General features: G+C 37.7%; 2 protein-coding genes across 3 annotated transcripts; both read right to left on the bottom strand.

Annotated features, from left to right (window-relative positions):
* Positions 1-777: 777 nt before the first annotated feature.
* On the bottom strand, positions 778-7632 carry LOC143714918 (annexin A1-like). The gene is made up of 13 exons (XM_077206392.1): positions 6718-7632; positions 6444-6517; positions 6180-6294; positions 5692-5786; positions 4920-5033; positions 4717-4807; positions 4557-4636; positions 4417-4473; positions 4064-4157; positions 3855-3950; positions 1924-1982; positions 1076-1198; positions 778-945 (listed from the first exon to the last, which is right to left on the bottom strand). Exons 2-13 carry the CDS (start codon positions 6486-6488, stop codon positions 889-891), a joined length of 1026 nt encoding a protein of 341 aa, XP_077062507.1. The 5' UTR covers positions 6489-6517; positions 6718-7632; the 3' UTR covers positions 778-888.
* Positions 7438-22355, bottom strand: LOC143714917 (annexin A1-like). Of its 2 annotated transcripts, none has more exons than XM_077206390.1 (13): positions 22249-22355; positions 22027-22108; positions 21782-21893; positions 14450-14544; positions 13476-13589; positions 13215-13305; positions 13053-13132; positions 12909-12965; positions 10938-11031; positions 10760-10855; positions 10371-10429; positions 7888-8010; positions 7438-7632 (listed from the first exon to the last, which is right to left on the bottom strand). In XM_077206390.1, exons 2-13 carry the CDS (start codon positions 22078-22080, stop codon positions 7576-7578), a joined length of 1032 nt encoding a protein of 343 aa, XP_077062505.1. In that variant the 5' UTR covers positions 22081-22108; positions 22249-22355; the 3' UTR covers positions 7438-7575. The 2 variants fall into 2 exon arrangements, with proteins under 2 accessions (XP_077062505.1, XP_077062506.1); XM_077206391.1 differs by having other exon boundaries at positions 22236-22256.
* Between the last annotated feature and the right edge of the window lie 1726 nt (positions 22356-24081).

Raw genomic sequence — 24081 nt, 5'->3', positions numbered from 1 at the left:
CACTAACTTTATTCTAAAGCTGCTGTAAAGCCAAAACAATCTCAGTAACTTGAATTTCCTATTACTGTAAAGTTACTTTGAAACAGTCCATATTGTTAAAAGCGCTATATAAATGAAGGTGACTTGACAAATAGAAGCCTGACAACGCTTAAGTTTTCTGATAATATAATTCACATATTAAAGTGTGGCAATGAATTACATGTAGCCTACAATTATATTAATAGGGGCCTACTAATTATAAAAATACCAACAGAGTTGCTTGATGCAAGTAAATGTTGGTCTAATTATTTAATGGTTTCTATGCTGTTTATGTGTCAGAATATATGATCATGTAACATAGGCTATAGCCTTAAACTTCCAAAAACCTGTAGAGTAGTGGTCTGGGTTCAAACATTCCAACACGCAAAGTGAAGCATTCACGTGACTGGAAAAAAGTGAGGCTAATGAGGCTAACAAGTAAACTGTGAACAATAAAGACTATCAACCAATCACAACATGACACATAAGACAAGAGAAGCACAAGACATGATCAGGGCAAGGAAGTCACATTACAAGAAACCAGGAATCATGACTGAGAATTTCACAATAAAAGACATGAAACAAAGTCACAATTTTTAAACCATATTTGAAAGTATATGAACTACTTTAAGAATCATATAGTGTGGATGCATTTTTTTCTTAATCATGAAAGTTACTATAAAATATACTGAAACATTTAAACCACAGGCCTTTTGAATGTTCAATGTAATGTATTGACCAAAGAAAACTATTACAAAATTAGTTGCAAAAAGAGCTTTAATGAAATACTCCTGAAGAGCCACACCTGAGGAGATTAAGTGTTTACATGGGTCATGCATACGCCCATGTAATATGAGCCATTAGAAGTGTTTATTGAGTGCCACAGAGAGCCAACAGGATCTTTTCATAATCTCCACTTGTTTCCTTCTGTAAAAACGAAACACAGAAGACACTTTCTATTCAGACTTGATGGTTTCAAATATGATGGAACTAAGAATGTGAAATTTAATTCAGAAGCTTTTTTTCAGATCACCCATTATGAATTGCAGAGACTCACCAGAATGTCCTCCTGAAGGGTTTTGCCATACATCCTTTTGTATTCTTGAAGGATTTTCAGCAGGTCAATTTCTGAACGGCTCACAATGATCCTAGTTAGTGTGTCAGTGTTGGTTCCCAGTCCCTATAAAACAAGACCATATTACAGATAAATTTATGTCAATTAGTTGCAATAATCTGAGTCAAATTATTTGACAAACAGCTTAGTAAGAGTTTGAAAGAGAAGGAAAATTTCAGGAAATTCAAAATGGCAGATTCTTTTTTTATTTTATTATTTATTATTATTTTTAGTTTTATTTATTATTATTTTTTATTTTATTTCATTTTTAATGTAAATCCATGGGATTCAGAGTTCAGTTTAGTCTGGTTTAAAAATAGTCTCTAATATGTCTCCTGGAATATAAGCAAACATGTAAATTCATTCATTATGACACCCCCTTTTTTGTCAAGTCCCACAAAATTTAGCCTACAGCCTATTGTAGAACCCTTGCTCATTTGGCAGTCATTTTTGTTAGTCTATCCATTTGGTAATAATAGTGACCTATATGTTAGCACCCCAAAAAAAAAAGCATTCTAATTTTAATCTTGATCTGACCAATTACGCTGAAAACGTACATTTCCTCTAATGATATAATGATATCTACAGTTGGACAATGTAATTTTTTTTCACCAAGAGTCTGACGCCCTGATGGACACACTTCAGACCAGAAAAAGACTAATTTGAAAATCTCCAGAAATACAAATGGGTTCCAGCACCTTTGGTCCTTGGACCAGATAATAAACAGAGATTCTGAAAGAAACAAAATTAATAAAATTTAACAAGTTCCAAGAATTCCTCAGCAGCTTTACCTTCATAGCCAGTTGAAGCTTTTCTGCAAAGTACGCAGGTTTGTTCCAAGCAGACTTCACTATAACATGAAAAAAGACAGTGAGAACAGCTTTTGCAAGAACCCTTTTCAATTTAGTTAATCTTGGATATTTGTGAACCTGGATCACAAAACCAGTCACAGGTAGCACGGGTATATTTGTGGCAAAAGCCAACAAAACATTGTATGGGTCAAAATTATCGATTTATTTTTCCTTTTAGGCCAAAAATCATTAGAATATTAGAAAAGATCATGTTCCATGAAGATATTTTGTAAATTTCCTACCATAAATACATAAAACATTTATTTTTGTGAATGAATGCAGCACAATCCCAAACATAAATGGACAACTTTAAAGGCGATTTTCTCAATGTTTCCATTTTTTTGCACCCTCAGATTCCAGATTTTCAAATAGTTGTATCTCGACCAAGTATTGTCCTATCCTAACAAACCATATATCAATGGAAAGCTTAATTATTCAGCTTTTCTGATGATGTATACATATACATTTAAAAAAAAAAAGTACCCTTGTGACTGGTTTTGGGGTCCAGGGTCACATTTGTATCTAATCTGGTTGAGAAGTTTTTGAGTGTGAGAATGAAACCGCCTTTAACACACAAAGCTGGAAAAACCTGCTTTCGGACAGGTTTTTATGGCGCTGCCTTCATACAGATGACCACTGAAGCATTTAACATCATTTAAAGAGAAACTACTCTCACACACCCACAGATAAACTATCTCACAAAATCTCACTTTTGTTGCCAGCTATTTTGACAATAATGGCTGTATGTTGAGTTCCCTTTCAGTCGCTCACGTTCAACGTAGTCGACTGATTGGGATCATGCTTAGGGAGCCTGTCATCTTCGAGTACTGTTAAAATGGGTCAATGCAAATTGGCGTGCGAAATCTGAATCTCACACTCTGCCCCGCAGCACGGGTATACGGAAATTGGATGCAGGCACCAGTTGTCTTTCGCTTCAGAGCCGATCGGTGTCGAGGTCTCTGAAGAGTGTTGAAGTTTTCTACGAGCTAGTGTGTCGGTATTCTTCTGGAAAGACTCTCTCAGTGCTGGTGTTTCTACAATGTGAGTCCAGCAGTGATCGCGAGCTTCTGAGCTCTCAACTGCTGTTTTAACAGCATTATTTATGCGTGTATATACAGTGCTTAGCATAAGTGAACACACCCATGCTAAAGTTGACTAAAAAGAGGAATAAAAAAATATTTTGGAAATGTATCTTAATGCCTTAAAAAAATTAGGAAAAATCCAACCTTTAAGAACACATCAATTTTCTTTGTGAATGAATAATGTATCGTAAATAAATAAATGTACTTCCTTAAAATAAAGTTTGCATAAGTCAGGACACCCCTATGTTAACATACCTAGAGACTGGCATGGGGTACTTTCCATAAGATCATCTCTCAATGCAAATCAAACCAGCTGTTAGGCTAACTGAAATAAAACCATGCCAATCTCTAGGTATGGTGAAGGGTATGTGATGATGTGGGGCTATTTTATTTCCAAAGGCCAAGGGAACTTTATCAGGATGCATAGTATCCTGGATCCATGAAATAACTGGCTTTGAAAAATATAAATCTGCCTGCCTCTATAGGAATTTAACATAGGGGTGTCCTGACTTATGGAACCTGTATTTTAAGGAAGAACATTTATTTATGATGCATTATTCATTCACAAAGAAAATTGGTGTCCTTAAAGGTTGGATTTTTCCTTTTTTTTTTAAGGCATTAAGATCAATTTCCAAAAGATGATATTTTATTCCTCTTTTTAGTCAACTTTAGAATGGGTGTGTTCACTTATGCTAAGAACTAATATATATTAGAAATGTGAGGGATGTACTCACTTTCGTGAGATACTGTATACACAGACTAAAATTAAGGCTTGTACTGTATATTTACCCAAGGTCATCAGGCAGTCTTCAAAGCTTCCATGCAGCTCACCCTCCAAATCTTTGGCCAAACCGTCTTTGCTCAACTGGCCATAATAGTTTAAAACTGTAGATTTTAAATAACACAGTTAGTGACTCAAAAAACAGCTGAAGTACACCAGAATGACATGAATTAAAAAGGCAACAATCTCTGAAGAGGAGTTATATTCCTTGACTTACTTTTACACAACTGAGCTTCACTCCTGTTTGTGAGGATGTCAATCAGAACAGAGCAAACAGTGCCAATCCTATTCTCTCCTGCCTCAAACAGAGCCTAAAACAACAAAAAGCAAAGCAAAATATGAGACAGTACCTACACTGTTTCAAAGTACTGTCTGCAGAACTTGACTATGATTGGTCTAGCATTTGTGTTTTTCATACCAACACAATCTAGAAAAGCTACTTTAAGTGGTTAAAGTGCATTAAGTGCAACTTCAGTATGATTAATTATGGCGAATGTAACAAATATTGACTAGATCCAGCTGACTATGTATCTTATTTCACTGGCCATAGTCTAAGGAAATAATCTTTACCTTTGCATCACTCTTAGCCACTCCATCATCAATATTACGGTCTTCACTTCTGGTTGCCTGAAGTTATAGCAATATATCATTATTAATACAATGTATTTTCTTGTGCTATTACAACAATTACACTGAACTATGTTTTGTACCTTGCAAAGGGCAACTAGGGTAGTCTCAAAATGTCCTTTAACTTCACATTTTATATCTTCCTCTAGCATCTCTCCATAGACTATACAACAGAAAGAGGTTAGCAGCATAAACATACATCTTCGAGGAAAAACATGTTTTTATGTCAGTCTTTTTTGTTACCTTCTTTGAATGTATTCTTCAATGCTGTGATCTCCTTGTTTGATCTGGTCCCCATAATTTCACTTAAGACTGCCTCATTTGTCCCGAGACCCTGATTATCAATATAAATTTAAGTATTTAGATTTACATATTAGTATATATATATATATATATATATATATATATATATATATATATAAATTCTCAATAAGACTAAGTTGTACCTTCATGGCTCTTTTCATTTCAAAAGCATCATACTCAGGCGGTGTCATCAGCAAAGCAAGGACCACCTCCTCAAAATCTGACTTCAGAGCTTTTTTCAGTGCATCTACCAGAGGCTGAGGATTAATGATAAAACAAAAGCTATAAGCACAAAACAAGGTTACACTTTATTTCGATAGTTACTTTAGACATTCTACAAACTATAAGTAACTTTTCAACTACATGTCAACTAACTGTCATTAGAATATTAGTAGGCTGTAGTAGACTGTTAGGTTATATTTAGGTGTTAGGGTTCGGGTTAGGAGAACAGGTTGACTTGTAAATACTAAGTTACTTATAGTCAGTAGAATATCTGTTGGGACACCAACAAAATAAAGTGTTAGCAGATATTAAGCAGACAGTCTACTAATACTCTAATGACAGTTAGTTGACATGCAGCTGCAAAGTTACTTATTGTTAGTTGAATGTCTAAAGTGGACTATCGAAATAAAGTGTTACCCAAAACAATTTTATAAACAAACCCAAAATAATCTGAGTTCCTCTAGCATGCATTTGACTTGGACATATAGATAAATGACGTGGCTCATTCATCTGTATTGTTTCATATGTCACGTTCAAGGGTTGACGAAAAAGATTGGTACAGTTAAAAAAAAAAATAAAAAAAAAAAATAACTGGATTTAAACGAATGCTGAATATTGAATTAATTTAGTCAAATTTAGATTAATTGTATTTTTATCTAGCCAAAAGATGTTGAAGTATGTGAATATGCTTACTTTTCCTGTGCTCTGCTGATAAGCTGCTTTGATCTGTTGTCTTTGTGCATTGGTCCTCTTTGCTAGAACCTCCACAATGGTGGCTTCATCCACACCTTCGTGAGAGGAAAAAAGGCCAAAATTACATCAGTTTAATCACATTAGAAGCTGTTTATGATCATACTACAGAGTACTGGTGGATCTTGGTATAAAGGGCACTTGCACTTGATACCAGGTGTATAAATCACAGATACATAAGGACAATAAAGCTGGACGCATAATAATACAAGTCCCAAGAAAGCTGTATATTGTGTAGAAGTATATTAGCATTCTTCCTTGTATGACATAATTGGTGGGGTGTGTGTCCACCAATCGTGCAACGAAGCATAAAAAATATGTAGTCTCATTCATTTGAATTTTACTTTTCTCAATACCTGTATCTGGAGCATGAGAGCATGTTAGATTTGCATTCTGCATTCAAATAGTTTGTATTTAGCAGGATATTTTACCTTTGGCCTCAATAGCTTTCTTTAATTTTGCAACATCATTCTGGGCATTAAAGTTTGGATCAGCCTGGACTGTTCCAAGGTATCCTGTCTCAACAGCAGGAGCAGCTTTAAAACCCTAAGATAAAACATATAGCAACATGCAAGTACATATTAGTAATGATATATTTATTTTGAGGCGGATCTAAGTTAGTCATCACCTACAGTAGACCAACCTAAACATTTATCCTTTTGACTGACCATAATGAAGGAAATGCTTTTACTTACCTTGTCATCATTAACTTGCTGGAATAATTTCTGGAAAAAGGCCATCTTGAGAGCTTTGAATAAACTATAAAGAACTAAGCAAATGCAGGAGGATGAGCTTATGACCAGACATTGCAAACATTCCCCAGATAGGTAAATCTTGATTGTCATATAAATTACATCAGTAATCAATTGCTTAATTATAAATATCACATCATTAAGACATGTTGCATATTAATAAGGACAAATTTTAATAGAGGACATGCAGTTAAATGCATTTAAAAAGACAACTCACTTGTTGCTCTGTGAAGTCTGTGAGAGCTGATCTGAAATGGGTGATTTTGGGAACAGAACCTGTCTTTTTATTACTTGTACACACCCACCAAAAACTTTAGGCTGGGTAGAGGTGGTGTTAGACCAGGTTGTTCTGGTTGTACCTGTCTGTAAGACTTGTGATAATATATCATTTAATGTGTTTGCTGTACTTTACCAGTTGTAGTCTAAACCAGGGATGGGCAAACTCCGTCCTGGAGGGCCACTTGCAGAGTTTGGCTCCATCCCCTGATAAAATTCACCTGCCTGTAATCCTGAAGACATTGATTGGCTGGTTAAGGTGTGTTTGATTAGGGTTGAAGCTAAACTCTGCAGGACACTGGTACTCCAGGACCGAGTTTGCCCATCCCTAAATCTAATCCAAAACACATAGGAAATTATATTGTTCACTAGATGTTGCTAGAGTTTATGAGTTGTATTAATTAATGGAAATTTGTTTCTTTAATTATGAAAATAGGCACACAGATCAGGTCAATCAAGTGCTCAAACCCTGAGTTCTCACATGGTAAATAAACCAATATGTTCATCCCAGTGTAAAATATGGCCAGGATTTACAAAGTGATTTATTACAATAAAATATGAATATAGAGTTGCCATTTAATTGTGATAAACTGTTGGATTACTACTGAGAAAATATGTCAAGTTGTATCTAGGAATATTATATTGTAAATTCATACAAACATTTACAGTGTGCACAACTGACATTTATTCCAGATTTAAATTTAAAACACTTTTCATGAGTCAACTATGGGGAGATTATCATGCTGCTGACGTGGATCATGTAATGAATGTTCACATAATCCAGACATGTAACAGATGATTATTGAGTTCCACAGAGAGTCAGCAGAATCTTCTCATAATCTCCACTTGTTTCCTTCTGTAAAACCAGAAAAAGGATTTAAATTGGACAGCTATTGTATTTAATAGGACAGCAAGATGAAACTGGCAGCAATATACAATGAAGAAAAAAAGTAGAAAGGGGGTTGATTGAATTAATTGGGAATGGATTGTGAAAACTGACCATTTCATTCCAGAACGGATGTGATTAAGAAAAACGTTGGGCTTATTTTTTTATTTTTTTCATAATGACTTTAAGCTAGTTGGTTAGAGCTTTTTAATTATGAAGACTTACCAGAATGTCCTCCTGAAGGGTTTTGCCATACATCCTCTTGTATTCTTGAATGATTTTAAGCATGTCAATTTCTGAACGGCTCACAATGATTCTAGTCAGTGTGCCAGTGTCGGTTCCTAAACCCTAGACGTCCAAAATTAGTTAAAGGGTTATGAAATGGAAAATCAAAATGTCCTTAATATTTACACAAAGTGTCACGGTTCACCATTTATCCTTTGCACTACATTCCCCAGAATTCTCTTTGGCGCACCTGCAATCACTCTCCCCTGAATTATCACCTGCACCGGTTTACAATCAACAGCCTCATCAGCCCTGAGCTTCCAGAGCCCGTTGATCCTGCGCCAGAGCCCACTGATCTCGGTTATGAACTGCTCACAGACAAGAAGTTTGAGGATCCAAATGCAGTTTATTAAAGTTAATCCAAATCGTAATCAGAATCCAGGCAAAGGTCATACACAGGCAGGCAATCCAAACAAACAAATCCAGAGGGTGAGGCAGGAATGGGAAAACCAGGACACGGGCAGAGATCAAAAACCAGGAACAAAGGAAATGCTCAGCAATGCAGTGGGATAACGTACAAGACTTCGCAGGGAATTATGAGGTGAACCAGGCTTATATGGGGTGAACTAAACAATATAATGAGACACAGGTGAATGTGATAATCAGAGATGATGAGTTCAGGCAGTGAATTATGGGAAATGTAGTTGTGAATAATCAATGATAGTCTGATGTGGAGTGCCCTCACTTGGCTCTCAAGGGCACTCCAGCTGATAACCGTTACATAAAGTGTTACTCTACAATAAATACTTTTTATATCTCAAAGCTAACTCACCTGTGGACAAACTGTACTTCTGAACTGTACTTCTGTACTTCTGGGCATACTCAAGTGTAATAAATGCATGGACGAAGTTTATTTTCAACAAAGTGCCCAAATTATTAAACATTAAAGTTCCCTTTCGAAGTCAATAAACACCGCGTCATGGAGTTGACCGGTGTATGAGGCATGTGTGACAAACACACCAATTTATTGACTGACGACAGTCCATGGCGCCACAAGCCGAGTACCCGTAAGTATAACAGTTAAGGCAATGGGCATTTACTTGCATTTCTGGGAGATGTAAAGTCCCTTGAAACTAGGCTGCGTTTACACTTGGCATTAGCATGCGACCTGTATCTGGATGTTGTCCACATACAGATTGAAAAGACAAGTGTAAACGCGCTTCTGATCGGAATGTTATCCGGATAGAATTATCGGATCTCAGTGTAATGTAAACGCAATCCAGCCATCGTGTCTGTATTCACATGTGGACGTAATTTAAATCCCCGCCCTGTCAGAAAAAAATGGCCAGACGCAGTTTAGACAAGAAATGAAACTTATTTGAACCTTACAATAAACGTCAATCTTTAAAACAGTTTATTTAGACTTACATGATATTATGTGTGTCATTTTTCATTTTAATTTTGCAACATTATCTGAACGAGGCGATCGCCTGTACAATCACAGTCAGTCATGGGATCTTAAAGAGCTGCACGCTGCTTTGCCAGAGGAATATTCGGAATCAGATTTTTTTTTGTTTTAAATGTTGAATGTTTTTATTGTTTCAGTATGTTTATCAATCTCCCATTTCTGTCAATATTCATTGCACACTATAAGCTTAAACCCAGATGATCGATGTGACTTTAACATGATCAACCCAGTTATTTTTGTATGATCAACTCTGGAAGTATTCCTTCGTTCAAAAAATAATAATTTGATCTAATTACTGGAGATTGAACGTAAAGTGAGTGAGTGAAAGCAATTGGGACATTGTTTGATTTGTATCATCTTTACTCTTAATCTGGTGTTGTGCCACAGACCTAATTCATGCAGGAAACAGAAATACGTTCGGTTTTCCAGATACAGAGGCTACTTAATGTGAACAAATGTAAACGCACCATTTCCTGATTGGCTAATGATCCGATCTGCTTGATCGGATCACGTTGATCGCATGTTAATGCCAAGTGTAAACGCAGCCTGTGTGTTTTTAACAGAGAATGAAAATGAGGATGGAAAACAATATATATATATGTTTTAGCACTTTTTTTTTCTTTTTGCAAATGTTTTCAGAAACATAATATCAGAGGTGTAAAGTCCAGATTCAGAAAGTAAAAGTTCTCCTCAGTATTTTGTTCCAATTACCTGAATTTGCTAATTAGTACAGTTTTTTTCAGCCAGGAGATAGAACTAATTAGTGAAATCAGCTGGCTGAGTTCATGGGTGGAATAAACATATAGCTGCACTTTTACTTTCTGACCCCTGGACTTTACACCTCTGCATAATATAAAGATCTGAAATGTATTTTATCCCCCCTCTAAATTCATGTGAAAATACCTAAATGAATAATTGGTTGAAGATATCAAAAACATGTGCAGCAATACCATGTAGTGCTAGTAACTATGTGGATGTGCTGGAATATGTTCCATACATTCCTTTGCAACTTTACCTTCATAGCCAGTTGGAGCTTTTCTGCAAACAAGGCAGGTTTGTTCCAAGCAGACTTCACTAAACATGAAAAATAAGAATAGTGTGAGTTTTGTGTTTGTAAGAGGCTGTTATATATGCACAAACTAAAGATGTGACTTTGTACTGCTTGATTTAGTTTGTATTGTATCTTTGTACCTATCTTTGTGTGCTACAGTTTTGTGTGGTACATTTTTTGTTTGTATACTGTCTGGATCCACCCTTAACATGCAGAGCTGGAAAAACAAGCTTCCTAAAAAGTTGCTCTGCTTTGAATAGTCTTTCGATCACTGACGCATTTAACATGTCTAGAATCTCTTGCACACACCCACATAAATACACCCAACCTAAAATGAGCACTTGTTTCCTTACCCAGCGTCATCAGACATTCTTCAAGGTTGCCATGCAGCTCACTCTCCAGAACTTTAGCTAGACCCTTCTTGCTATATTGGCCATAATACTGGAAAACTGCAAATACATTTTAAATAACACTAATAGTGCCTAAAAAATAAAGTCAACTATCATCTTTCATAAGTGGTCTTCAACTTACTTTTGCACAGCTGAGATTCACTCCTGGATGTAAGGACATCAATCAGCACAGAGCAAACAGTACCAACCCGATTCTCACCTGCCTCAAACAGAGCCTGAGAAAACAATGAAGTCAGAGACCGTGAGTGTGTTTACATGCACACCAATATACTGGCGCTTACATGACCTTACACACTTTCGGGTTATTACAACCTATAATGCATACATCTACATCCTATTTTACAGTACTTGTAAACCTTTTTGTAAAGCCTTCTTGTGTGATCAACTTGTGTTCTCCAGTCCACTGAACAAGAAAATCAACAAGGCAACATAGACAATGTTCTCTAGTTCAACTGAGCAACTTCAGCAAAGAGATTGACATGTTGTTGTCCTCCTCTCCTGAAGATGTCGCTGTTCATCTTTTTAGACCTGTCTGCTGCCTTCGAAACGTACTGTAAGTCATGAGACCCTTCAGTCCATCTTCTCTGAACTGTGCATCACAGGATCTCGATTTTGCTGTCTTCAGAATTAGCTTAGAGACGAATCCATCAAGGCTTCCATTAGCAAACCACTGGGGTGTCTCAGGTTTCAGTGTTTGGCCCTATGCTCTTCTCAATATGCAAAACTTCACTGAGCTCAAAAATAAGGCACACAGCTCCTATCACTGTTACAGTACATGTTGTCCATGCCTGACAACATGTAGCAGTTCTGTTCAGCGTGAATCTCACCTTCTCCTAAGACATCTGTACCTTTAGCTTAACCTCGCAAAGACAGAACTCTCTCAACTGTAATCTATGAGTTGATCACAACGTAGCTGTAGAGCAGGGTTCAACAATGGTAATGACCACCATGGCCACCCGACATTCCTCTAACTCCATCACTGGTGTCAAGCATGCATGTATGAGCCTCTGTTTACCATATTTGATGTGCATAAGATGGAAGAAAATAATCTTCAAAAATAAAACGAGTACTTTTCAAGCAAAATAAAATTGTAAGGAGTAAAAAGTACTTTTTATCCCTTCGGAAATGTAATTAATTAAAAGTTCAAGTATTCAGTTGAGTATAGTACAAATACCTCAAAATAATACTTAAATACAGTAATCAAGTAAAATGAATTAAGTAGTTTACACACCTTCTTGTCCAAAGGCACTACTTATCTATTAACTCTACTTAAGGCTTAATAAAAATATAATTTGGTTTAATATCGAAATTCAGTATTGTAGCACTGCTAAAATAGTTGTCTCCTCTGTATATATACATTGCTTTTGTTATCCAGAGATAGAAATACGTGTTTATGAATCAATCTAAAACTCTTTGTTAGTAGTTCCAGATGCTTTTTTTTTTTTAACATTAATCTCAATTGGCAATAAAACAATTTCACTGCCTTCACAGCCATAAAAAAGAGTTCACAGCCTTACACTGAACCAACCAGCTTCAAAATGAATCACAAAACAACTTTTGATATGAAGCAAAACATATCAGTTAAACACACAGACCATATTGTACATATTGTGCACTGTGTAAAATTAAGGATTGAGTATAAGGAGACAATGCAATATGTCACAATGTTTCAATCATACAGAATACAATTTCCGAAGCACATCTGATGTGAAAGCAACAAATATGCTAGTACCTGTAACTTGCAATTGAATGTTTTAATCACAGATTGCAATAGAGAGGCCAAAGTTCCGTAGTGCACTTTTTGAAATCTAAGTTTCAATATGAACTCCTTGTATAAAAGTAATATCACTCGTAACTGTGTTGTTTGATATTGCCTAATTCAAATGACACTGACTTGTAGCTCCAACAGAAGAATACACTATAATGGTGTATGGAAACAATGGATGGGATACTTCCAGATGCCTACCAACCAATCCAAATTCAGAACAGGTTACATGGTAAGGCAAGGCAAGGCATATATAAGGCTTATATAAATAAATCAATTCATGTGATTAGAGTTGTTACAATGTTGCAGTGGAATCAGTCACATTACCTTTGCATCACTCTTTGCCAGTCCATCATCAATTTTAAGGTCTTCACTCCTGGTAGCCTGAAGGCATTATATATTTATTTAGCACACATAACAGATTTAGTTTTCTTATTGTGTAACATACACTAAACAGTGTTATTTTTGTACCTTGCAAAGAGCAAGCAGGGCAGCTTCGAGATGTCCACTAAGTTCACATTTAATATCTTCCTCCAGCATCTTTCCATAGACTGTACAACAGAAAGAGGTTAACAGCTGCATACACATTTGCATTTATGAACTACTTGCATGTATTTGGATCTGTGTTGTTACCTTCTTTGAAAGTATTTTTCAATGCTGTGATGTCCTTGTTTGATCTGGTCCCTAGAATTTCACTTAAGACTGCCTCATTTGTCCCAAGACCCTGATTATCAGTTTAATATTAAAATACTAACATCAATGCTTTTTTTTTAAAAAAATATTGAAATATTAAGAGACAAAATCTTAAAATAGTTTTAATTTTCTTTTTTCTTTTTTTGGGACAAGAAATAATTAAGTTCAGAATTATTGAAGAAAAAATATATATAACTGTACCTTCATGGCTCTTTTCATTTCAAAAGCATCATACTCAGGCGGTGCCATCAACAAAGCAAGGACTACCTCTTCAAAATCTGACTTCAGAGCTTTTTTCAGTGCATCTACCAGAGGCTGAAGCATATATATATAAGTTATTTACACAATACAATACAAATTTCTTTTTACAGTCTAGACAAAGGTTAATTCTAAAAGATCAAGGCACTCAAAATATATTTTTTTAATGTTAAACTGTATCCTAAGCCGTTTCCATCAATGAGTATTTTTATGTACACTCTAAATAAATTTGTTGAGCTGTAAACTTTATTTGAATAGAAAATGCCTAGCCTAGCATTAACATAAAGTGTACAGTTTCCTGAAAACTTTCTTTTAATAATTTGACAATGTCATGAGTCTGGTCTCTTTCGATTCCTTGGGTCATACAGAATACAATAATACCCCAAGTAGTATCAGACCACCAATTTGTTATGATAGATTGAACCAAGTGTAAAGCTACAATGTTCCATGGTCAGACATACTGCCTGCCAGTCTATTTTCTTTTTTCTTTTTCTTTTTTTTTTGAAAATGCTGTATTTTACAAATACTTTCATGCACTGAAAAAAAAGACCAAAGAGTACCATAAAAGTTTGTTGAAAGTGCCACCTGCTGGTAAAATGTCAATTTAGTCTAACTTAGCCTATTACCTTTTAAACAAGTGGTCTGGCACAATCAAAAACTGGAATCGTGTTTAATACAGTTTACATGACATCGCTGATGTGCTTGTCTCTTGTTGTGTTTTGTGTCTATTTCTGTTCATCTTAAAAAATACTTGGAGATCTTAATCAAAGTTCATATTTCAACTAAACATAAATGAGAACTATGAAAGGGCAACCTCAGAACGTTACATTTTCCTCCATCCATTCCTCCAATCTCACATTTACATGCCATATAGTAGGCCAAAGACAAATGTTGTTGGAGGATGTGAATATGCTTACTTTTCCTGTGTTCAGCTGATAAGATGCTTTGATCTGTTGTCTTTGTGCATTGGTCCTCTTTGCTAGAACCTCTACAATGGTGGCTTCATCCACACCTTCATGAGAGCACAGACCAAAAAAAAAAAAGTGCAGCTTTGTCAATGCATTTGATCTTGGCAGAGCCGGTCCAAGCCTTTTGGGGGCCCCCTCCCACTACGCAAAGTCACCTGTGCTTGACGATTATTGACACAAATGTCACGCAATAATGATACATTATAAATGAATACAGTGAGGTTATATATTAATACAAAATAAATACTTAATAAAAAATAGATGCCTACTTAAATAAAAAAGTTTTAACTTTTACTTTACTCTTTTACTAACTCTTTGAAACTTCTTAAATTAAACTGTAATACATAACTAAAATAATGACAAAACTGAGAAATCAGAAACATAATAAGAGCAAGGGTTCAACAAATGACAATTATTGTTGAAAACTGTAAAAATATTATTATTTCTCAGCTGTCTCAATACAGTGTAACTGTCCTCAAAATCTTTATTATTATTATTATTGTAACAGACTTTTTTGGATTGTACATGACAGAATCCAACAAAGTCTGTTACTATAATACCGGTAATGATGTACTGGCGCTCATTGTATGTGTGTATGCAATCTATTTTGCTCGGGGCTTGCCGTAGATAGGAATGGGTCGTGCGCACTTGGTACTGGAGTGTCGCGGGTTTTTGGAGTTAGGGATCTGATGTGTGGTATAATAAAGTGGAGAAGAGTTCAAACTGCTATGTTTATTATTTATTCAAACTGCTACCCTTACAACTAGAAGGTTAAGTTCCCCTGCGGCTATTTTCTCCAACTTAAACCGATACCATGACTATGCGCAGTTGGGCACAAATTGTCTATGCACTCGCGAGGAGTCTAGATTATGCGCATGACTTAAACGCTGGCAGACATTTGTTGGCAGCTATATTGATCATGAAATCAGAATTTTCTTGTCTTTAATTATTCATTCATATTCATTCATTCATTCATTTATGTCACTTGTTTAAGTCATCTAAAAAAAAATTTTTTTTTAACTCGATTGGGGGGCCCCCAGGTGGTCAGGGGGCCCCAAGCAGCCGCTTAGTTCCCTTATGCCTCGGGCCGGCCATGGATCTTGGTGGACTAGATCTGCTATGCAGACTGTTGGGCTGTTGATTATTGGTGCTGATGAATAGAGAGGTGCAGGGATGACATCAAAACCCAGAAGACTAATTCATCACTGTTCCCTTGAAATGGGGATTTATAACTAATGTTTTTTTTTATGAGTTTGTAAGTTTAAGGTCTGTGGTAAACAAAACTTGACAATAATTACACACCCATACCGAAAATGTGACTTTTGGAGCTTTTATTGTAAGAGTAAAGAGTTTGGCATATTGTTGAAAGATTAATGCTGATGTTATATTTGAATACAGTATATGCCTAGTTCTGTCATGAAACCGATGGCGGACGCTGATGGGTCATTTACGCAAGCTGATGATATTTACAGCATTTCTACTTGATATTTAAAGTGTCAGGCACAAGCTGATTAGTTCATGTCGCATCTGCAGCCAATCAGCTTGCTTGCTCAACATTTAAATGGCTGGTTACCATTCACTATAGCAGTTTGCAGAGCGCTTTCAGAGTTCGTCTAAAAACCTTCACCTTCCCCAGCTCCACCTGTACATCAATTACCTGCTATAGGTAATTTATATATGCTATTTGTGCAGCAGCATTATGTCCTACATACTCACAGCAGCGTATCGGCTTATGTATTGGTGTTAGCAAGTTCCTGTTCTTGCTCTGCAGCAATAACAGCAATAATCAACAGCATCAGCAATTCAGCAGAGTAGCAGATCTATTCTACCAAGACCAAATACATTAACATTGTCATATCCATTACCGTGCTAAAAATATCCAAAGAGTTGTCATGATAGAACGTCTCAGTTATGTATGTAACCCTAAGACGTAGTCGATGAGTCGACTGATTGGGATCATGCTTAGGGAGCTTTGGTTATTGTAAAAACGAGCCAATACACATTGGCATGCGTGAATTGCATCACAAGCTCCGCCCCGCAGCGTGGGTATACACACCGAAGTGGATGTGGGCACCAGTTGTTTTTCGCTGAGGAGTCGAGCGGAGCCCGGACTCAGCGGTGGTCCAGCAATAGTGACATCGGGACTACATCTCTGTTCCCTCCTTCAGGGAACAAGGGTTACATATATAACCGAGACGTTCCCTTTCAGTCGCTCACGTTTGACATAGTCGACGTGACGACTGATTGGGATCCCAATTAAAACACCACTAGTGCTGCCTCCTTCCAGTGCCTAGACAAAAGCCTTCTGATCCCCCCGCAATACTTGAGTCGGAGATGGGACAGGACAAGGAAGTCACTGCTGTTCCACAAGACCACTGGGAAAGCGTTCTCTTTTGTTGGAAAGGAATACGCTGCGGAAGCCACATCCTGCCCGTAGGAAGGTAACATGTGGAGGATACACATATGGACTGGGCGGATTACCGGGCAGTACAACATATGGATTGTCACTGGGGTGGCTCCAGCCTATAACAGGGGGGGAGACTCAATTGGTCAGTGACGGCAGAGCAGGCTCTGCCAAGGGAAGACACGGGCTCGCCCCAGGGAGCCTTACCGTGGAAGAATACACATCGCCGTACGGATCACAACATATGGACCCAGCTTAACACAGGTTCCACCAGTGCATACGAGTGAAAGGCCTGGCTTCGTACGCTCCGCCACGTCTGTAGCCGAAGGGTATGGAGGAACTCGACAGGGTTCGGCTGAAGGGAAAATCTACTGGAGCAAGAATTGCACACGTATCCAGTCCATAGGAGGGGAATGGGGCAGCAAGCCGACACTTCGAAATCGGCTTGCAGTGAAACTGGCTTCATGAGAAGGGAGCCCACGGGAAGCAGAAGTTTGACACGTAGGCTATATTTCTAGCGAATGTGATAGGTGTCACCCAGCCCACAGTTCTAAAGCATCTGTCAGCGAGGCATTCTGTGTCAACTCCTAGGCAGGAGCTATACTCACTCTTTGGAGGAGCTCACTACCCAGGGGGGGATGTGCAACTTGGAATTACACGCCAAGATGATGGCAACTACTATGCAGTGGACCAACAGCCTTCCCTTTCTGCAGGTCTCCTTTACAGACAAGAGCTGGTCTGAGGTCCTGACGCTTTGCTTTCTGTCCAGTTATAACCGCAAGGAGCAGAAAGGGCAGAGAAAAACCAGGGCTGGGTCTGCATCCTCCAAGGCAGCGCTTGCAGACTCACCACCTGGTCCCCTTTTCAAGGGAGAGGTAGGAACCTTGGGCAGACATTCAGGCCGGGGTCTCAGGATATCGTGAGAGTTGGCTGGACCGAATTCCAGGCACGATTCATCGACCGAAAATGCTTGCAGGTCCCCTACCCTCTTGATAGAGGCCAAACAAGCAGGAGAACTGTTCTTTAAACAGGTTTTTAACTTAGCTGCCTGTAGTGGCTCAAGGGGAGGTCTCTTCAGTGCAGTAGCACCAGAGATAAGTCCCAAGAGGGTATAAAGGGGGTGCAAGGCGATTCAGTTTCCTTGCTCCCCTCAGGAATCTGACAATCAAGTCGTGTTTCCCCATTGATTTGTATCCACTGCATCATGATGTGCGACAATATAGAGGCAAAAAACATTTTGAGGGTGGACGGAGACAGCCCTACTCAACCCATCTTGCAGGAAAGAAAGCACAGAAGTGATCGTCTAACACCTTCGGGGTCTCCTCTCGGAGAGAAGACTCAACTCAACGAACAGGTTCCACTGCAGGGCGTAAGCATGCCTCGTTAGAGGGTGCTCTCGCAGAGGTGATGGTGTCTACGACGACATGTTTGTGGTAGATCACCCAGAACCACCACGTCCGGTCCTTTCGGGACCAGCTGCGGTGTGAAAGAGGGTTGAGGGCTTTCCACTGGGCTCTTCCACCCTCACTGTGATCCTCAGATTACCCAACCCACATGGCACTTTAGCCTTCTTCTGGGAAGTTGGCCCAGAAGAAGCACTAGAGCAAGTCATGGGAGTGGGGACTCCACCTTCGCGAACGAAGGCAAATCTCTATCTCAACACAAGATGGTCATATTTCCGCAGTGATAACACGAGTCAACCACAAGAGCTGCTTCAAGTGCTGTAAGCCCAAACACGTGATGCAGCAATTGTGTCCGTCAGAGGGGGACAAAGCCCTACAGCACCCAGTAACGCATGGATGGAATGGCATCTTGAGAAAGACGCAAAAGCACCCGTGTTGCTCTTTTAGGAATTGAGACCTGTCACCAGTGCCGGAGCACACAGGGGAATGACTGCGGCAACACAGTAACAGTGAACTGAAACAGTGAAGCACTCACTTCTTCGTCCTCTAACCACCATCAACAAACACAAACACAGAAATTTGATGCTGTTAAAACAGCAGTTGAGAGGTCAGAAGCTCACGATCACCACTGCACTCGTACTGTAGAAACACCAACACTGGGAGAGTATTCCAGAAGAACACCGACACACTTGCTCGTTGTATAGTAGGGCTGGGTATTGTTAGGAATTTCACAATTCGATTCGATTTCGATTCTTGAGGCTTTCATTCGATTCGATTTCAATTTGATTCGATATTGATTTATTAGCTTCGATATCGATTCAATAATTAGTAAATACACAAGTAATTAAGTACCTGAGTATATTTTTAAATAATATGTGCAGTATTACCAATGTTTAAGAACAAATTAACCCCAGCATGTTTCCTGTCATGGTTTATTTAGCAGAACAAACTGTACAATATTGTACATGTGTTGAATACAAACCACAACAGGTGCTTTATTAACACACCTCTAAAGTGCATTTAACTGTAATAGAAAGTATATTTCTTTTTTCCTATACATTCAAGTTATAAAGGAAATGTAAACAGAAACACAAAATTTGAATACTAAAAAAAAAAGCGCTTTGTGAGGCACACGCGCGCACATTCGCACACACATGCAAGGACTCTCGTCTCGCTCTCTTCCTCTCTGTCGTGCGCGCGCTACGCGATTTGGAGCTCGCGAGCTCTAGATTTCAGGAGATTTTAACTAATTTGCGGACATCAGGGAGCTGCGATCAACATGCGGGAGACTCCCGGAGACTTATTGTTGTTCTTATTATCATTTAGGGGGGCTTAGGAACATTTTGGGGTAGCTTCAGCCCCCCTAAAATAGGCCTAACGACGTCCCTGGTTGGTGGTTCAGGCTTGAACGGTGTGCAGCTACTGTCCGTCATCTTGCTGTTTTGGTAAAGCACGTCTTGAAGAACGCTGAACACTCTCACTAGAGTGATGCCAACATCGCTGCCACTGGCCGGTGGGCTGAATCGATTCATAGGATTTGATGAATCGATATTGAATTGAGAAACAAATAATTGCAATGCATTGATGAATCGATATTTTTACCCAGCCCTATTGTATAGTACAACACTCTTCAGTGACATCGACACCGATCGGCTCCGAAGCGAAAGAAAACTGGTGCGTGCATCCTCTCCCGTGTTCATAAGTGCTGCGGGGCAGAGCATATGATGCAATTCCCGCACGCCAATGTGCATTGGCTCGTTTTTACAATACTCTAAGATGACAGGCTCACTAAGCATTATCCCAGTCAGTCGACACGTCGACTACAATGTACGTGAGCGACTGAAAGGGAATTGATGTTACTTCAGCTGTATCTCTTATTTGTAATAATGGATGTTGTTGTGAGGACTTTTATTATGATGGGGGTATGGAGAGAGAGAGTGAGAGCGAGAGCAAGAGAGAGAGAGAGAGAGAGAGAGAGAGAGAGAGAGAAAGAAAGAGTGAAATAAAGAGATGAAAAGGTTAAAATAAGTTGCTGTCAGTGTCCGAGGGTTTTATTTCAATATTCCTACAGTTTTCTTAGTATTGAATCCCTGAGAACACCAACAAGCAAATATTATATTATTTTTATTTAAAACCCATAAGTATCTAGACAACAATGTTTTGGACTGTGAGTGTGTCCTGTTAACATTGTAGAACAAAACATTCAAGTATGTTTGCAAAGACCTTATTTTACTCATAAATTGAAAAGCCCCATTATAAACCCCCAAAGGAAAATCTCGAGAGAACCGGTGGCAAATTAGTCTTCTGGGTTTTGACATCATCCCTGCACCACTCTATAGGCATACATAAATCCCGTAGCAGATAGTAGACAGGTGGAGCTGGGGGAAGTGGAGGGTTTCATAGGAACTCTGATAGCATGTTGCAGGACCAGCTTACAGCAAAAACTGAACCAGACTATTTAAATGTTGAGCGGACAAGCTCATTGGCTGCAAAATTAACATAGGCTGTCCTAGGAAATGATGCGATTGTTAGCAGACTGCATTAGCCTGCGCCATCTAGAGTTTCATGACTGAACTAGATATTTAATCTGGTGCTGATTATTTGCCGGGTTTTTTTAATTTAATTTCTTTATAGAAACATTAAATTAATCGAACATTGTCACTAAATGTTCTGATAACAAATGTGTAATTTAATTTGGATTTTGAGTTGAATGCAAAATTTTTCATATAATATAAGTGATATTTCACTTGACAGTACAGGTTATTTTTGTATCTGATTCTATTGATATACACTAAGTAAAACATTATAGAAAACATATGTTGTGAAAATGAAAGCGAGAGAAACACCAAAACACATTTGAACATACTGAATAATTATAGATTAATACAGATTAATACAAATAATCCCTTGGTACATAAACATTTATTTTCGACATGCAGCCTGTTTTGTCCCAATGCACATGCATTAGTGTCATATAGACAGTGGCACTTTGCTTTCCAACTATTTATTTCTATGAATACATTCTAAGAAAGTTTTTCAGGTATTGCAGGGGTGTGTCCTCCACACCTTTTCTAAAATAAACAACATAACACTTGAATACACATACATAACATATATCTAGCTGAAAATGAACAATCTTTTTCATTCCTTTGTCGAAACACACATTCATACAGCTGGTATCAGGAACATTAGACCATTGTACATGTTTAATGTTGCATTTATTCTGATATCTACACTGTAAAAAAAAAAAAATAATAATCTGTAGTAAAACAGAAAAGGTACATGTAATTTTATGCCAGGACATTATCCATTAAGTTCATGGACCTTTATACCTAAAACACAATGCGCTGTGTAATTCAAAATACATAAAACACCTGTGAAAAATCAAACCTTTAAGTAACTTACTTCAGAAAATTCCTTCATATTACCATAGTACATTGGGGCCTTTTTTTAACCAACTTTGAGTGTATTTACCTTTGGTCTCAATGGCTTTCTTCAATTTTGCAGCATCATTTTCGGCATTAAAGGTTGGATCAGCCTTGACTGTTCCAAAGTATGCTGTCTCTGTAGGAGCTCCTTTGGAACCCTGTGATAAAACATATAACAAGGGCTAAAATATCATGTCATGGACTAATTATTAATATAAGTAATGAAGTTGAGGAGTATTTAAATGTGTTTTGGCATACAAAACATTGATTATGTATATATTCTGAACTTACCTTGCTACTGTCATCATTACTAATTTTCTGGAGAAATTTTTTAAAGAATGCCATCCTTTAAAACCCTTGTACCTATAACAAGCTAAAACAAAATGCAAGGTTGCACTTATGAACAGTTATTATGTTTTTAAATCATTGATTCATTGTCAAATGTCTTCAAAGAGCTTTGTTAAGATAAGTTATTCAAGAGGACTGTAAAACACATTTACAATGATATCTCACCTGTTCTCCTGTGAAGTGAGAGCTTGACTGAAATGGGTTATTTCAGGAACATAATCGGGCCTTTTATTCTTTTGGCTGCGTGGAGGAGTTAGACCAGGTTGTTCTGGTTGTACCTGTCTGTAGTCATTTAATATATTTGCTGCACTCACCTCAAACTGTAGGATTTGTGGATTGTGTAAGATAAACTGACATGCAATACAAAGCCTAATCATAAAACATATACATGAAACATTGTTCACTAGATTTTGCAAAAGACTGTGCAGATACTTCTATTAGTTTTCATTTTCTTCTATTTTAATCATATTATTTGTGCACAATTATAGGAGCATAAGTGATAGTTAATCCAACAATGAAAATTCTGTCAGCATTTACTCACTCTAATGTTGTTCAAAACCCCCATAACTTATGTGGAAGACAAATGGGAAAGAGCACAGTGAATATTCTTAAAGGGGTGGTAAAAAGCATTTTTTCGAAGGCTTGATTGTGTTTGTGGGGTGCACTGTAAATATGTGTTAATGCTTTGTTTTTTAAAAATTGAATTATTTTTCATATATTTTACCTTTATTCTACACTGCTCTGCCCCTCCTTGTAAAAACGGTCTGATGGTTTCTTGGTTCTATGAAGCCAGTCCCTCAAAACTATGCAATGGGCTCAGATTGGTTAGCTGGCCCAGTGTGTTGTGATTCGCTAACCAACTAGTCCACGTTCTCTGGAAACGTCACGCCCCGTACCTTTACCGGTAGCCTAGTTTGTGCTTTGGTGTATTAAGCCAGTGACACACTGGCTGTGTGGCGTGAGCGTACCATAGAAGGGATGTGCCTGCCTGCCTTACTGCAGTCCAGATATGTCTCTTATGGAAAATGTATGACTCATCATGAAAAGGAGAATCAGGCAACGACGACCACAGACTGTTGAGCGGCTGTCTTGTATCAGACAAAATTGGGCAAATATTCCACTAGCAAAACTCCAACAATTAGTATCCTCAACTCCCAAATGATTAAAAAGTGTAATTAAAAGGAAAGGTGAAGTGACACAGTGGTAAATATGCCTCTGTCCCAACTTTTTTGGGGTGTGTTGCAGCCATCAAAATCTAAATTTGTTCATTTTTACAAAATACAATTATGTTGGTCAGTAAAAACATTGTAAAACTTTTCTTTGTACTTTTGTCAGTTAAAAAAAAGTTTAAATATAATTAACAAATCACAGATTCTTGATTTTATTGCATTTTACAAAAGGTCCCAACTTTTCTGGATTTCGGGTTGTAAAAAACTGGATGACTAGAAATTTCCTATTACTTAATTCTGAAAAAAAAAACAGATTCTAATTATTGGACAAAAACCTTCCTCATGTAATAACCTAGAATACTGTCTAACACTTGATGGCTGCTCTGTCAAGTCCTCGTCGTCGGGTAGGAACCTGGGTGTGCTCATTGATACCAATCTTTCATTTAAAAGTCACGTGTCTAGTATCTGTAAAGCCACATTTTTTTATCTTAAAAATATATCTAAATTATGTCATATGCTCTCAGTGAAAAATTCAGAACAATTAGTTAATGCGTTCATGACATCAAGGCTAGATTATTGTAATGCTATTATGGGTGGTTGCCCTGCACGCTTAATAAACAAACTACAGCTGGTCCAAAACGTGGCAGCTAGAGTCTTTACCAGAACCAGGAAGTATGACCATATTAGCCCGGTTCTGTCAACACTACATTGGCTCCCTATTAAACATAGTATACATTTTTAAATATTGCTGATTACTTACAAAGCACTAAATGGTTTAGCTCCGCAGTACTTGAGCAAGCTGTTAACACATTATAATCCTTCACGTCTA

This window comes from Siphateles boraxobius, unplaced genomic scaffold (assembly GCF_051911475.1).
Source record: "Siphateles boraxobius isolate OS27281-9 unplaced genomic scaffold, OSU_SipBor_1 56, whole genome shotgun sequence".
Taxonomy (NCBI): domain Eukaryota; kingdom Metazoa; phylum Chordata; class Actinopteri; order Cypriniformes; family Leuciscidae; genus Siphateles; species Siphateles boraxobius.
Note: the sequence above shows the minus strand (reverse complement) of the source record. Positions and strands in the feature narration are given on the sequence as shown.

What these genes read in the sequence shown, in the direction of transcription:
- LOC143714917 (XM_077206390.1), bottom strand. Translation starts at nt 22,080, where the DNA reads ATGGCATTCTTTAAAAAATTTCTCCAGAAAATTAGTAATGATGACAGT. An exon ending in GTAATGATGACAGTAGCAAG is followed by an intron (nt 21,894 to 22,026) that starts GTAAGTTCAGAA and finishes GTTTTATCACAG; the next exon opens with GGTTCCAAAGGAGCTCCTAC. An exon ending in AGCTCCAACTGGCTATGAAG is followed by an intron (nt 8,011 to 10,370) that starts GTAAAGTTGCAA and finishes TTGGACGTCTAG; the next exon opens with GGTTTAGGAACCGACACTGG.
- LOC143714918 (XM_077206392.1), bottom strand. Translation starts at nt 6,488, where the DNA reads ATGGCCTTTTTCCAGAAATTATTCCAGCAAGTTAATGATGACAAG. An exon ending in ATCAGCAGAGCACAGGAAAA is followed by an intron (nt 5,034 to 5,691) that starts GTAAGCATATTC and finishes ATTAATCCTCAG; the next exon opens with CCTCTGGTAGATGCACTGAA. An exon ending in AGACTGCCTGATGACCTTGG is followed by an intron (nt 1,983 to 3,854) that starts GTAAATATACAG and finishes TTCATGTTATAG; the next exon opens with TGAAGTCTGCTTGGAACAAA.